This window comes from Amphiura filiformis, chromosome 18, assembly GCF_039555335.1.
Source record: "Amphiura filiformis chromosome 18, Afil_fr2py, whole genome shotgun sequence".
NCBI lineage: Eukaryota > Metazoa > Echinodermata > Ophiuroidea > Amphilepidida > Amphiuridae > Amphiura > Amphiura filiformis.
This window is the reverse complement of record NC_092645.1, coordinates 803,265-816,968: the sequence shown is the minus strand read 5'-3', so window position 1 is coordinate 816,968 and position 13,704 is coordinate 803,265. Positions and strand designations below refer to the sequence as shown.

General features: G+C 38.6%; 1 protein-coding gene across 1 annotated transcript in view; it reads right to left on the bottom strand.

Moving 5' to 3' along the window:
* The window catches only part of LOC140139658 (uncharacterized), a 90,049-nt gene that overhangs the window by 36,194 nt on the left and 40,151 nt on the right, over nucleotides 1-13,704 (bottom strand). Inside the window, exons 13-19 of the mRNA XM_072161361.1 lie at nucleotides 11,079-11,268; nucleotides 9,983-10,057; nucleotides 8,181-8,333; nucleotides 7,133-7,335; nucleotides 6,352-6,506; nucleotides 4,345-4,395; nucleotides 2,671-2,753 (exon numbers count right to left, since the gene is read on the bottom strand). Of these exons, the coding sequence (XP_072017462.1) occupies nucleotides 2,671-2,753; nucleotides 4,345-4,395; nucleotides 6,352-6,506; nucleotides 7,133-7,335; nucleotides 8,181-8,333; nucleotides 9,983-10,057; nucleotides 11,079-11,268 (910 nt within the window). The remainder of the gene's footprint in view (nucleotides 1-2,670; nucleotides 2,754-4,344; nucleotides 4,396-6,351; nucleotides 6,507-7,132; nucleotides 7,336-8,180; nucleotides 8,334-9,982; nucleotides 10,058-11,078; nucleotides 11,269-13,704) is intronic.

Here is a 13,704-nt window from a genome sequence, read left to right as displayed (position 1 = left end):
AAATACTTACCAAGTAGTTGTCAACACTGAGTGGCTCAGGGTTTGCTGCAGCACCCTCATAGCATACCGCTGGATCAAATACTTACCAAGTAGTTGTCAACACTGAGTGGCTCCGGGTTAGCTGCAGCACCCTCATAGCGTACAGCTGGATCAAATACTTACCAAGTAGTTGTCAACACTGAGTGGCTCCGGGTTAGCTGCAGCACCCTCATAGCGTACCGCTGGATCAAATACTTACCAAGTAGTTGTCAACACTGAGTGGCTCAGGGTTTGCTGCAGCACCCTCATAGTGTACAGCTGGATCAAATACTTACCAAGTAGTTGTCAACACTGAGTGGCTCCGGGTTAGCTGCAGCACCCTCATAGCGTACCGCTGGATCAAATACTTACCAAGTAGTTGTCAACACTGAGTGGCTCAGGGTTTGCTGCAGCACCCTCATAGCGTGCATCGCTGGATCAAATACTTACCAAGTAGTTGTCAACACTGAGTGGCTCGGGTTAGCTGCAGCACCCTCATAGCGTACAGCTGGATCAAATACTTACCAAGTAGTTGTCAACACTGAGTGGCTCCGGTTAGCTGCAGCACCCTCATAGCGTACAGCTGGATCAAATACTTACCAAGTAGTTGTCAACACTGAGTGGCTCAGGGTTTGCTGCAGCACCCTCATAGCGTACAGCTGGATCAAATACTTACCAAGTAGTTGTCAACACTGAGTGGCTCCGGGTTAGCTGCAGCACCCTCATAGCGTACCGCTGGATCAAATACTTACCAAGTAGTTGTCAACACTGAGTGGCTCCGGGTTAGCTGCAGCACCCTCATAGCGTACCGCTGGATCAAATACTTACCAAGTAGTTGTCAACACTGAGTGGCTCAGGGTTTGCTGCAGCACCCTCATAGCATACCGCTGGATCAAATACTTACCAAGTAGTTGTCAACACTGAGTGGCTCCGGGTTAGCTGCAGCACCCTCATAGCGTACAGCTGGATCAAATACTTACCAAGTAGTTGTCAACACTGAGTGGCTCGGGTTAGCTGCAGCACCCTCATAGCGTACCGCTGGATCAAATACTTACCAAGTAGTTGTCAACACTGAGTGGCTCAGGGTTTGCTGCAGCACCCTCATAGTGTACAGCTGGATCAAATACTTACCAAGTAGTTGTCAACACTGAGTGGCTCCGGGTTAGCTGCAGCACCCTCATAGCGTACCGCTGGATCAAATACTTACCAAGTAGTTGTCAACACTGAGTGGCTCAGGGTTTGCTGCAGCACCCTCATAGCGTACCGCTGGATCAAATACTTACCAAGTAGTTGTCAACACCGAGTGGCTCCGGGTTAGCTGCAGCACCCTCATAGCGTACAGCTGGATCAAATACTTACCAAGTAGTTGTCAACACTGAGTGGCTCCGGGTTAGCTGCAGCACCCTCATAGCGTACAGCTGGATCAAATACTTACCAAGTAGTTGTCAACACTGAGTGGCTCAGGGTTTGCTGCAGCACCCTCATAGCGTACAGCTGGATCAAATACTTACCAAGTAGTTGTCAACACTGAGTGGCTCCGGGTTAGCTGCAGCACCCTCATAGCGTACCGCTGGATCAAATACTTACCAAGTAGTTGTCAACACTGAGTGGCTCAGGGTTAGCTGCAGCACCCTCATAGCGTACAGCTGGATCAAATACTTACCAAGTAGTTGTCAACACTGAGTGGCTCCGGGTTAGCTGCAGCACCCTCATAGCGTACAGCTGGAGCAAATACTTACCAAGTAGTTGTCAACACTGAGTGGCTCCGGGTTAGCTGCAGCACCCTCATAGCGTACAGCTGGATCAAATACTTACCAAGTAGTTGTCAACACTGAGTGGCTCCGGGTTAGCTGCAGCACCCTCATAGCGTACCGCTGGATCAAATACTTACCAAGTAGTTGTCAACACTGAGTGGCTCAGGGTTTGCTGCAGCACCCTCATAGCGTACCGCTGGATCAAATACTTACCAAGTAGTTGTCAACACTGAGTGGCTCCGGGTTAGCTGCAGCACCCTCATAGCGTACAGCTGGATCAAATACTTACCAAGTAGTTGTCAACACTGAGTGGCTCCGGGTTAGCTGCAGCACCCTCATAGCGTACAGCTGGATCAAATACTTACCAAGTAGTTGTCAACACTGAGTGGCTCAGGGTTTGCTGCAGCACCCTCATAGCGTACAGCTGGATCAAATACTTACCAAGTAGTTGTCAACACTGAGTGGCTCCGGGTTAGCTGCAGCACCCTCATAGCGTGCATCGCTGGATCAAATACTTACCAAGTAGTTGTCAACACTGAGTGGCTCGGGTTAGCTGAAGCACCCTCATAGCGTACCGCTGGATCAAATACTTACCAAGTAGTTGTCAACACTGAGTGGCTCCGGGTTAGCTGCAGCACCCTCATAGCGTACAGCTGGATCAAATACTTACCAAGTAGTTGTCAACACTGAGTGGCTCCGGGTTAGCTGCAGCACCCTCATAGCGTACAGCTGGATCAAATACTTACCAAGTAGTTGTCAACACTGAGTGGCTCCGGGTTAGCTGCAGCACCCTCATAGCGTACCGCTGGATCAAATACTTACCAAGTAGTTGTCAACACTGAGTGGCTCCGGGTTAGCTGCAGCACCCTCATAGCATACAGCTGGATCAAATACTTACCAAGTAGTTGTCAACACTGAGTGGCTCAGGGTTTGCTGCTGCACCCTCATAGCGTACCGCTGGATCCTCATATATTTCAGATTCTGTTGAAATAAAAGTTGTAAAACAAACAAATTTAGTATTCGTAGATTATAATCATCACTCGCTTGCATTCCAGTTGCCTTGTCTCAATCTGTAAAGCTTATTTAAAAGGTTGTAATCCCATGAGAACTACCTGCTGATTGGCCTAATTGAATATTGTGTCCAATTTTGAACCAATCAAGGAGGATATTCATAAGATCATCTGCAAAATGCAAGTTTGACCATAAAGAGTTTAAAAGCCTAGTCATAATTGGCAATTGAAATGAGCATTTCAAATTATCAACCAATCAGAAATGCTGTTAGATAACTCGTAGTATCCAGGATGTTAAACTGGGGCAAGAGCAGACTAGATATTACTAGAGAAGATCTTCTATAGTCTGTATACCTTCCTTGAGTCAGTAAAGTAAAATCAAATTTTGAGATTTTATCAGAAACTGTATATTTTTGCAGGAATCTGTTATGCTAGTTGAATTCCTTGCATTATTTCCTTTCTGAAAATGTATACTTTTTATATACTTCTCATCATTATATTTAAAGAAACAATAAAAAACAATATCTAAATTACTGACTTGAGAAAGCTATACCTAAACAGACTAGATTGCCTATCTATTGTGTATCAATCTTACTAGTTTCCTTGATGAGAGGAAAGAAAAAAAGGCGCAGTGGTTTATAGTGCGCTACGCACAGGCACAATGCCTAGACGTTGATCCACAAGCCTCAGCACACTTTACAGGAAGAATTTCGATCAATATTGTGTTTATTCTTATTAATTTTTTTCAATACATTTTTTGGTATTTGGTATGAAAAGCTTTTTAAGGTATGTCCTCATTTATGTCAAAAGGAAAATCTTACTTTGCTGACGAAATGATTCCAGTGTAAATCCATACACTCCCTACAAATCCCTCCACAAAGGGTGTGAATTTCAAATGGGGTTACCTGAATGGATGATTCCATTTGAAATCTACACCCCTATGTGAGAGATTAAAGCCATGTCTTCCATAGGTTGCATGGATTTTAACTGAAATAGTCCAATGATGTTCTCATAGATATAAACAGTCATTGATTTTTCACTTTCTCCCAGAATTGAACTTACAAAACATTACACCTATCATTAATGGGTAAACAAATTTGAAATCCACACTCCCTTTGTGGGAGATTTAGGTCATGTCTTCCATAGGGGTGTATGTATTTCAACTGGAATAGCCAATGATAGCAGCTTCTTAAGGGGGTAGTACACCCTGGCCAATTTTTTGCTTATTTTTGCGTTTTTCTCAAAAATTATAGCGCATTGGTGACAAGTGAGATATGTATATTATAGGGGCAAGGACTACAACTACTGCACTGAAAATTCAGCAACTCAAGGCAAGTAGTTATTGATTTATTGATCAAATATTGGTTTCTCCTCATTTTTGACTGTAACTCCACAACTGTTGTCTGTGCTGAAATAAAATTTCCAGTGTAGCAGTTGTAGTCCTTGCCCCTATAATATACATATCTTACTTGTCACCAATGCTCTATCATTTTTGAGAAAAATGCGAAAATAGGCACAAATTGGGCAGGGTGTAGTACCCCTTTAAAATAGATTTTTCTTACCTGTTTCATACATCTCATCAACTGCTTGCTGCTTAGTGATAGATGGAAGAACTGTAGTATCAAACAAAATGGTATCAATTAACTTTAATTTTAAACAAAACCAGGGTAACACAAGGTTTTGAATTAAATCAAATACTGGAACTTACATTTTTTTGCAACTTGCTATGTTGCATCTGAAACCAGACTTCATCAGGCAACTGACCCGCTGTGACACTTTGACCAGGGTAAGTTAAAATGATTTGTACCGTAATTCAGTAATTAAATTTAACCTACACTGTACTCCTATGTAGAGCACTGTTTTGTCCTCCACAGAAATTTTGAATTTTACAGATTTGTTATTTCAATCAAAAGACATGGCAAATTTTAAGTTTACTACCCATTTTCATGTTAACACAGAGAGTATGGGACCCATCACATTTAAACACTAGGATAAACTGCTGTTTTTAGCTTTAAAATGGCACCTTACTTGTTGATATAGTAAAAATGTTTTCTGAGACAAAACAAGCTCAAATTTCTTTTACTTTCTTTGTATTTTCTCATCTTCTTTCATTGTTATCTGAAAATGCAGCCAGCCACGAAGTGGTCAGTTTTGATGTGATGGGTCACAAATGGCAGTTCTAACATGGATATTGTGATCTCTACAAAACTGGTGCAAGTGATACTCAGATGATGTATGGTTCAAGGTCTATAACATAGGGTGCTTGATTAAGCTATTTTTATTATTCTAAAGAACACTAAAACAACTTCTCACTGTCCAGAATGTTTCTTTATCGACCATGCAAACCTGGCTATAAAGGTCAACTCCCTTGTAGTCTATTAACTATGAGACCATGACCTATTTTGCGATGTTTTCTAGGTAACAAAATAGCTTAGATGGTGATAACTATTTCTTATATTTGACTTGTTTTCACGTGACAAGCAATTTGAGACCAATTTCGTTGATATTTCATTTAGAGCATTTTTCATTTTTGACCTGCGTGGCCTAAAAACTTCTTTATAGCTAAAGGACTCTATGTTGTAGGTACGTCAATCTATACTTTTTCTGAATCCTTGAGACATGAGAAATACTCTGGCGTAGTTTTTAACCAAATTTGAGCAAGTTTGAAATTTGGCCCTTGTGTTGACATTTACTTGACTCTTACACGGCTTCAAACCACTTTCTCTAATTTTGGGAAGCTGTCAAATTTGGTAATAGATACACTTAATTAGCACTTTAAAAATAGGTATCATTAAAGCCTGCAAACTGGGTCTTCTTACATCCCCAACTATAACAAAAATAATTGAAACTTGAGCAAGGACTGTATATGCAAACTGTATTCTTGCATATTTGACAATGTGATTTCTTCTCCATTACAGGGTGATTTGAAATGAACTGTACCCAACTGTACCCATTTTTTATATATATTTGCGGGGATTGTACATATCAAAAACCTATCATAGAAAGCAGTGATAAGTGTTCTGTAGTAGAAATTTTGAATTTTGATAATAAGTGGTTTTAGTCAGAAGATATCGCATTTTCAATTCATCATTCCATTTTTAGACCAACACATGGAACTAAGTTTATCCGTGTTCTCTACCGCAGTAACAAAATTGGTGTGTTTTATAAAAATGTACTTTTCTTCAAAACTATTTGAGGTAAAGACATGATTTTTTTCACCAATAATAGGAAATATACTATCCTGTTACAGCTTACAAACACAAATTATTTAAATGTCGGTAAGTATTTTATTTTAATATTTGAATTTGGGTACAGTTCATTTTAAATCACCCTGTACATGTATGTGCAATTCACATGAACCAAGAAGACAAAACAATCAGAAACATGATGCAACTTTAGATATTGGTTAATGCATTTTGATGGTATTTAGATAGGCAAAGGTCTATTCTTTATAGCTTCACCCTTACATTAATGTAATCAACATTTAGTTTTACCCCCTACAGTACATCACTGTAGCTCACTCCTTAAATTTCAGATCATGTTAAATATTATCAGGAAAAGTAACTTACTTTTTGTGTGACTTATCACAAAGATATGATTCTTATATCCAATCATGAGATCTCCTTGGTTTGTAAGAAAGCACGCTGATGACAGTGATTCATCTAGAGCTATTTCAGTCATCAATGTCTTTTGTTCATCCCATATCTTCACTGCACCATCAGAGCTGTAACAAATAACACATGAATGTATACACTGAACACTGCCACAACACATTAACTCATTTTTTGTAATTTTGAAGAAAAAAAAAATTGTTCAAGCATGTATAATAAACACATCTATTCACCAATCTTTGGACAAAAACAATTGATATTGAGCCAAATTAAAAGGAATATTCAGACAGGATTTGGGTGATTACATATGCACCAGACTTAGGTAAACATTAGATCAAAATCTTCAGACAAAAAGCTGAGTTAGGCAAAAATTCATGTTAAAATACCCAACTCACCATTTGTCACCTGTAAAAATGCCTTCCCCAAAATCTCCTATGTGATTGCTGTTATTAAGCAGATGCATGTGCTAATAGAGTCATGATTTATAGTTTATGTTACACTTCCCAGAATCCTTTGCAACATGATGTATCACCTCATTACATCAAATGACACTTCTATTACCAGTACTTTGTACAGATTCCCTTTGAATGTATTCATGTTGAAAATAGACTGTGGATGTGCTCTATTCATTGAGGTACCTTTTGTCACTATCGACCCATGTTGCACTGTTGCAAATCATTACAAATGATCAAAATTGAAGAAATGCATTGTGGGAAGTGTGCGATATCTTGATCCTTACCTGCATGTAGCAACAATGCCTAGTATAGGACATGAATCCACAGCTACTATGGGTGCTTGGTGTTCCTTACGTCGTATACACACACTAGTACTGGTATCCACCGTGTAGCCTCCATGCTGGAATCGGTTCTTTGATGTGTCAACTTGTTCTAGTGTGAACATAATGAGGGCGCCATCCGTATGACCGGTAAAGAACGATAGGCCCTGTGAAAGTAGGGACACAAATTTGAATTTTAGTCAAGAAGTCAATGTAATAAATAGCTACAATTATATCTAAAATATTTCTAATTATTATGAATTAGGCCAACAAAAATATGCTGGGCTGCCCTACTCGACTAATAGCAAAATTAGACATCTTGTGTCAGATTTTTTTTGACAGTGTCAAGGACATGTTATATTTGTTATTCATTCATTTTATTCATTAAAAGCATATTTGATTAAAAACAAGAAGTAGAAGCAACCAAACTATTTTTTTTTGGCCTTATATAATCATTGTAATTGTCGTGCATGGGACATTTGCTTTTTTTTTTAATTTTTAACATTCAGAACAGCGGTTCCCAAACTGTGGGTCACAACATTTTTAACCCATTCGTGTAACCCCACAGCAGCTGAAAGGAGTATCCCATCATGCATTGCAGTATATCTGCTTGCTCCATAGCAATGTATAATAGCAAAATATAAACAAGAGCCGCTTAGATCCCGGGCTTAGATATTGAGAGCTATTGATAGATTCACATTACTCTATGGGTGATATTTTTTCAAACAAAAGTCTTAAGCTTCGCTGATTTAAGAGAGTAATTGAAAGTTGAAGTGTGGGATTTTGTGTACATTTTCTATGGCACAGTCAGTTCTATAATGGTACCGCAAAGCATAATGGGATACTCCCTTCAGCTGCTGTGGTGTAACCCCATTTGAATTAATGTCCCAGACATAAAAATACTGCTGCAAGTGGATGCTCATTGTGTACTATGTTCTGAGTCAAGGCTTCCAAAAAGGTTTTTTTTTCCTGTGAACCAAACTTACAAATGGATCTTTTAATTAAAACATACCAGTCTTGCATAGCTGGTGACATCTTGTGTTACCAGGACCTCATGTCTTAATTCCAGGCTTGGTATGGACCAGAACTGGAATAAATCTTCTTCTCTTAGGCTAGATTTGACAATAAGATTACTGTGAGCTCTGTCAAACGTCATGTCCAGGATCTGAAAGAAGTAAACGAATTAGAGAATAAACGACAGGAATTTTTGTTTTTACTATCCTCTACCTTGTGATAGACGACAGGCAGGTCCAATATTTTGAGTAGTGGATACCTGTCGTTTATTCCCATTCTTAGTCAATTAAATGTTATTTTAATAACTGTAAACTATTTTTTAAGCAAAAACTAACTCCCCTTATTATAAAATGAACGAAACTTGATTACAACTTCACGTATTCTGTCGCATGTGCGCACTAGTCTACACATACAACGCGCACCTCTACAAGCGTGTTACGAGTTATCAACACCCATGATCACGTGGGGTCGTCTACGGCCTGATAGACGGCACCCAATAAATAAAGAAAGAATAAACTAAACTAACAAAATCATGCAATTGTCCAATCCGATTATGTGTCTACAAACTAGACCACTCCCACTGACTAAGAATATGAGATAGTCGAGTATTTGAAGAAAGTACAGAAAGACTACTATATCTCATTCAAAAAATAAAAGGTAAAGGAGTCGAACCTGCATTTTTGTTAGTGATTAGGCCAGACTCGACTGTGAAATTTTGCTGTGGAGGATCGCCACACCTCCTCCACAGCGGGTCTGTTACCTTCCCAGCATTTAAGAATGCTGGCACCCATTTATACACCTGGGTGGAGAGGGGTAATCTAGATAAAGCGCCTTACTCAAAGGCACAACACGATGGCGTTGCGGAGGCTCGAACCCGCAACCTTCAAATTATGAGTAACAAATCTCATAGGTCACAAAATATGCTAATGTACAGGGAGAAATACAATGAGTCAGCTCAAATGTTTGATTTTGTATTTGGTTTGGTTTGGAATAGAACAATTTTCTGTGATTTCATTCAAAGTGATTTTTGGTAGGGAATGCATGTTATGAATACATTGGGCTATTCCAGTTGCAATCCTTACACCCCATGGAAGACATAACCTTAATCTCACACACAGGGATGGTGAATTTCAAATGGGGTTAACTGAATGGTCAACTCCATTAGAAATATACAACCTGCTGTGTAGGAGATTAAGGTCAAGTCTTCCATAGGGGGTGTATGGATTTCAACTGAAATAACCCATGGGGACAAAATCCGGAAAAAGCAGGCACGAGGCCAGGATTTTATTTGGGGGGTTGCTAGACATTTAAAAAATTTCACAAAAAGGTTGACCCTACCAAAAGAATGAGTGTTGACATGTTGAAGAAATGGGGGAAAAAAGTATAAAAGATCTTCAAACAAACTCATTGATATGAATGTGACAAAAAATCCCTATCCAACACCTACAGAGATTAATTTTTTCAAAAAAGGTTGTCATAACAACAGATCTTGGTGGAGTATCGTAACCTCCACAGTCCACAAACCCCTTGGTTATGTGCTTAGGTATAAGAGTAAAATTTTAGCATTATACTCAAGATTTTGGATGCCTTGACTTGCGCCAAATATTTTAATTTTATGACTGTTATTGCAAAAAACATGATGCAAAATAGGGCTTTTAATTTGCCTAATTTTTCCAAACATTGACCAAACACTGACATTAATTACCATTCTGGATTAGGTAAAAACTTCATCTCGCATAGGGTCATTTTTATAAATAAAAAACAGCCAACTTTAATTGTCTGCAGTCAGTAATAGCTTACCGCATCTTTAGTTGCTTGCAGCTCACAGTATCGATGGCCTTGTTTCATTGGGTCCAAGAACAGAATTCTACCATCCTGTCAACAGAAAAAGTCAAGAAAAACAAACACATTATAATTATAATTATCAGACACTATAATCTGTCCAGTATATAAACTGTTAACTGTGCGGATCAGGCATTCGCAAATAGCGGGGTTCTAAGAGGCCCTACCTCACTTTCAAAACCAGTATAATACCTGTAATACCCTTGTTATAATTTATCGGAGACATGTTGAAGTATAATTAAAAACTGTTTAAATCCCAGGGCCTTCCAGAAAGCTAAAATCCAAGAGCGTCCGGGGGGCTCTTCCCCCTGGTACCTTAAGGTAGCCCCTATACATAGTGGATAGTGACACTTCAGGTTTATTTCATTTCAGACAGAGACACTTCATATCCATTTGAGAATGCCTGGTGTCATTGGATCTTACACAAATGGGGGAGTGGTCATGATGCCAAGAAAGTTGGAACATGACTATAGGGGTACTCAATGTCTATATATAAAAACTACTTACCGACACTTGTCGACACAAAACCTTCATCAGTGCAATACATGATATGTGTGTTAATGGTAGCCTGAGCTGAGCATAGACTTGGTATGTTACTTTTACCCTAAAGCATAGCCCCCACCCTCCTCCCCCCCCCCCCCCTGATACGCCAGATACATTAAAACTGCTCACCTGGAGACCAAAGAGTACAAAGTTATCACTCAATGTCGACACAAAACCTTCATCAGTCCAATACATGACATGGGTGTTAATGGTAGCCAGAGCTGAGCATAGGCTTGGTATATTACTCTTACCCTGTAGTGTAGCCCCCTTCCTCCACCCCACCCCACTCCTGATATGCCAGATACATTAAAACTACTCACCTGTAGACCAAAGAGTACAAAGTTATCACTCAATGTCGACACAAACCCTTCATCGGTCCAATACATCACATGTGTGTTAATGGTAGCCAGAGCTGAGCATAGGCTTGGTATATTACTCTTACCCTGTAGTGTTTCCCCCTTCCTCCACCCCACCCCACTCCTGATATGCCAGATACATTAAAACTACTCACCTGTAGACCAAAGAGTACAAAGTTATCACTCAATGTCGACACAAACCCTTCATCGGTCCAATACATGACATGTGTGTTAATGGTAGCCAGGGCTGAGCATAGGCTTGGTATATTACTCTTACCCTGTAGGGTAGCTCGTTGATTTGGAAGATTTAATTGCGAGGTAGGGCCTCTGGATGGCGGTCGTGGCCTGCAGGTAAGAAAACAAACAAGCACAAGATGAATATTATTGGCAAATTTGAATACAGCAAGAATGACATTATGAAACTTGTAAAAGTAAAATGACAAATCATTTTGAAAAAAAAAATATTAGCAACTTGGGGAACAAATTAAAAGTTTGATGATGTTCTAGACTCTGTGTATTCAACGTAGAATATTTGATGTAATTTGATATTTAATCTATTCTCATTCGATTCCCAGTAATATTTTTCTAAGGAATGTTTGATGACGTAATATTGATAATAATAATGTTAAGTAGAATATCTGGTAGAAATACATTATCAATTTTACGTCATCAAACATTTGTTAGAACATTACTGAAAATAGAACGGGAATATATCAAATAACAACGATATGTTACATCAAATATTCTACATCCACTGAAAAATCCACTTAAGGTCCTGTAATCCACACAGTTTGTTTGACGCGCAACAGGGCGCGCTGAGGTTACTAATATTTAAGATTGAAACAATTACGCACTTTGCGGTCATATTGTGAAATATTAATGACCTCTATTTCCGTTCGCATTTTTGCAAATATTAAATATGATTGGATCGTATGTATCACATATATTCATGAGGTTATGAATAAATATTTATCACTGAAGTTATCTTAATTAAGCCACTTGTGAGTATTGAGATTCTGATTAAAATGAGGATAATCCGTGGGCTTAAGACATCTTAAGTTTTTAATGGACATGTTGTATAGGTTTAAATTGCCCATTTCTTTTCAGATCAGACAGGGATTGAAAAAACTCACCAGAAAATATGTAGTGTGCGATGCTTGCTTATATGTATACAGGGTGATGAAAATTTTCTTTGTTATCATACCTAATAAACTATTCACAAATCTTAATTAATGCTAATTAGCTGCTTAAAATACTTTCAGTAACTGGTTTAAATCACAAATTATCTCTTCATTTGACACTTTCAGACTTATTACAAGCAATTCTGAAAACTAAATAATCATGGATTTTATTTTGTAAATCAACACTCAAACGGAAAACAACCATGTCATGTGCTGGACCATTTCCTTGCAGTTTATATGGCTCCGTGTCCACACCTCCATGTCCACACCTCCTCCAACCAAAGACTTTGTCAGCTTAATTAATCATATAAGTAATTACTCCCCGTTCCAGAAAAATACATAACTATTTTTTTTTGGATTAAAAAAATATTATCCTGTTACGCCAAATGAAACATAGCTAAATCCTAATCCTTTAGTTAATCCTAACTGGCAATGAAAGTAAAATTTTAATATTTGGTAAGTTTTGGAATTACGGGCTAAAAACATGCATTTTTAGGGCATTTTTCGACCTTTTTCACATTCTGTGACAATCAAGCCCAAAGACTTGAACAAAGGCTAATTTCAAGTTAGGCATTCTAATTTTTGGCAAATACATTTTCCAATCTCTTTCATAACCAATTAGCAAAAATAACATATAATATTAAAATTATGAGTTAACTCTTGCCCTATACTCAAGATTATGAATGCTTAGACTTGTGCCAAGTCTTACAATTTTGTGACTACAATTGTAAGAAAAGAGTAGCAACAATTTATAGACCATAATTACGTAAAATGTCACAACTCCAATCTATTGGGGTACCCAACTTCAGTAGTAGTATTTATTTATTGATTGATTGATTGATTGATTGATTGATTGATTGATTGATTGATTGATTGATTGATTGATTGATTGATTGATTGATCTTGATCTCCACATGTAGAGTTTGTTTTAATATTCGGGATATCCCCATTGTATTTATAGGTTGGAACTGTCCTTGCAATACAAATAGTGAACCCACAATGCTCTGGATTTTCCACCAACGGAATTGATAAATTAACTTCGCGAGGTAGTTTACGTGTGTGGCCGCACTCATACCATGAGGTGTTTTAGTTGTTATGAAATGTGTATGTATGTATTCAGGGCTGAGATGAGATGTACATTTCATACAGTTTTAACATAATTATTGTTATATTGCTCACATTGTTAAAACTTGTTGAACACTTTCACACTTCACTGAACATGTTGAACTATATACTTGGCGCCATGACTCTGTCCTTCGTATCATCCATGACACTCTTCAGGAAATAGCTGCCCCATCATGGACCTTCTATTGTGACCTAGCTGGTACAACCAAAGTTGCGGGACTACTATCCCTCCTGATATTTTGGCAACTCAACAGAGACCAGACCTGGTCCTCGTCAACCGCGACTCAAAAAAGATCATTGTCGTCTATTCCGTTCGAACAAAACATCAGAAATTCTCACGACCGCAAGGTAAACAAATACTCAAGTTTGATCATGGATCTTCAGGGACAGAGTTATGACGCCGGGTTATTTTGTATTGAAATTGGCAGCAGAGGCCTCATTACTGACGACAATAAGTGCAATATTCAAAACATTT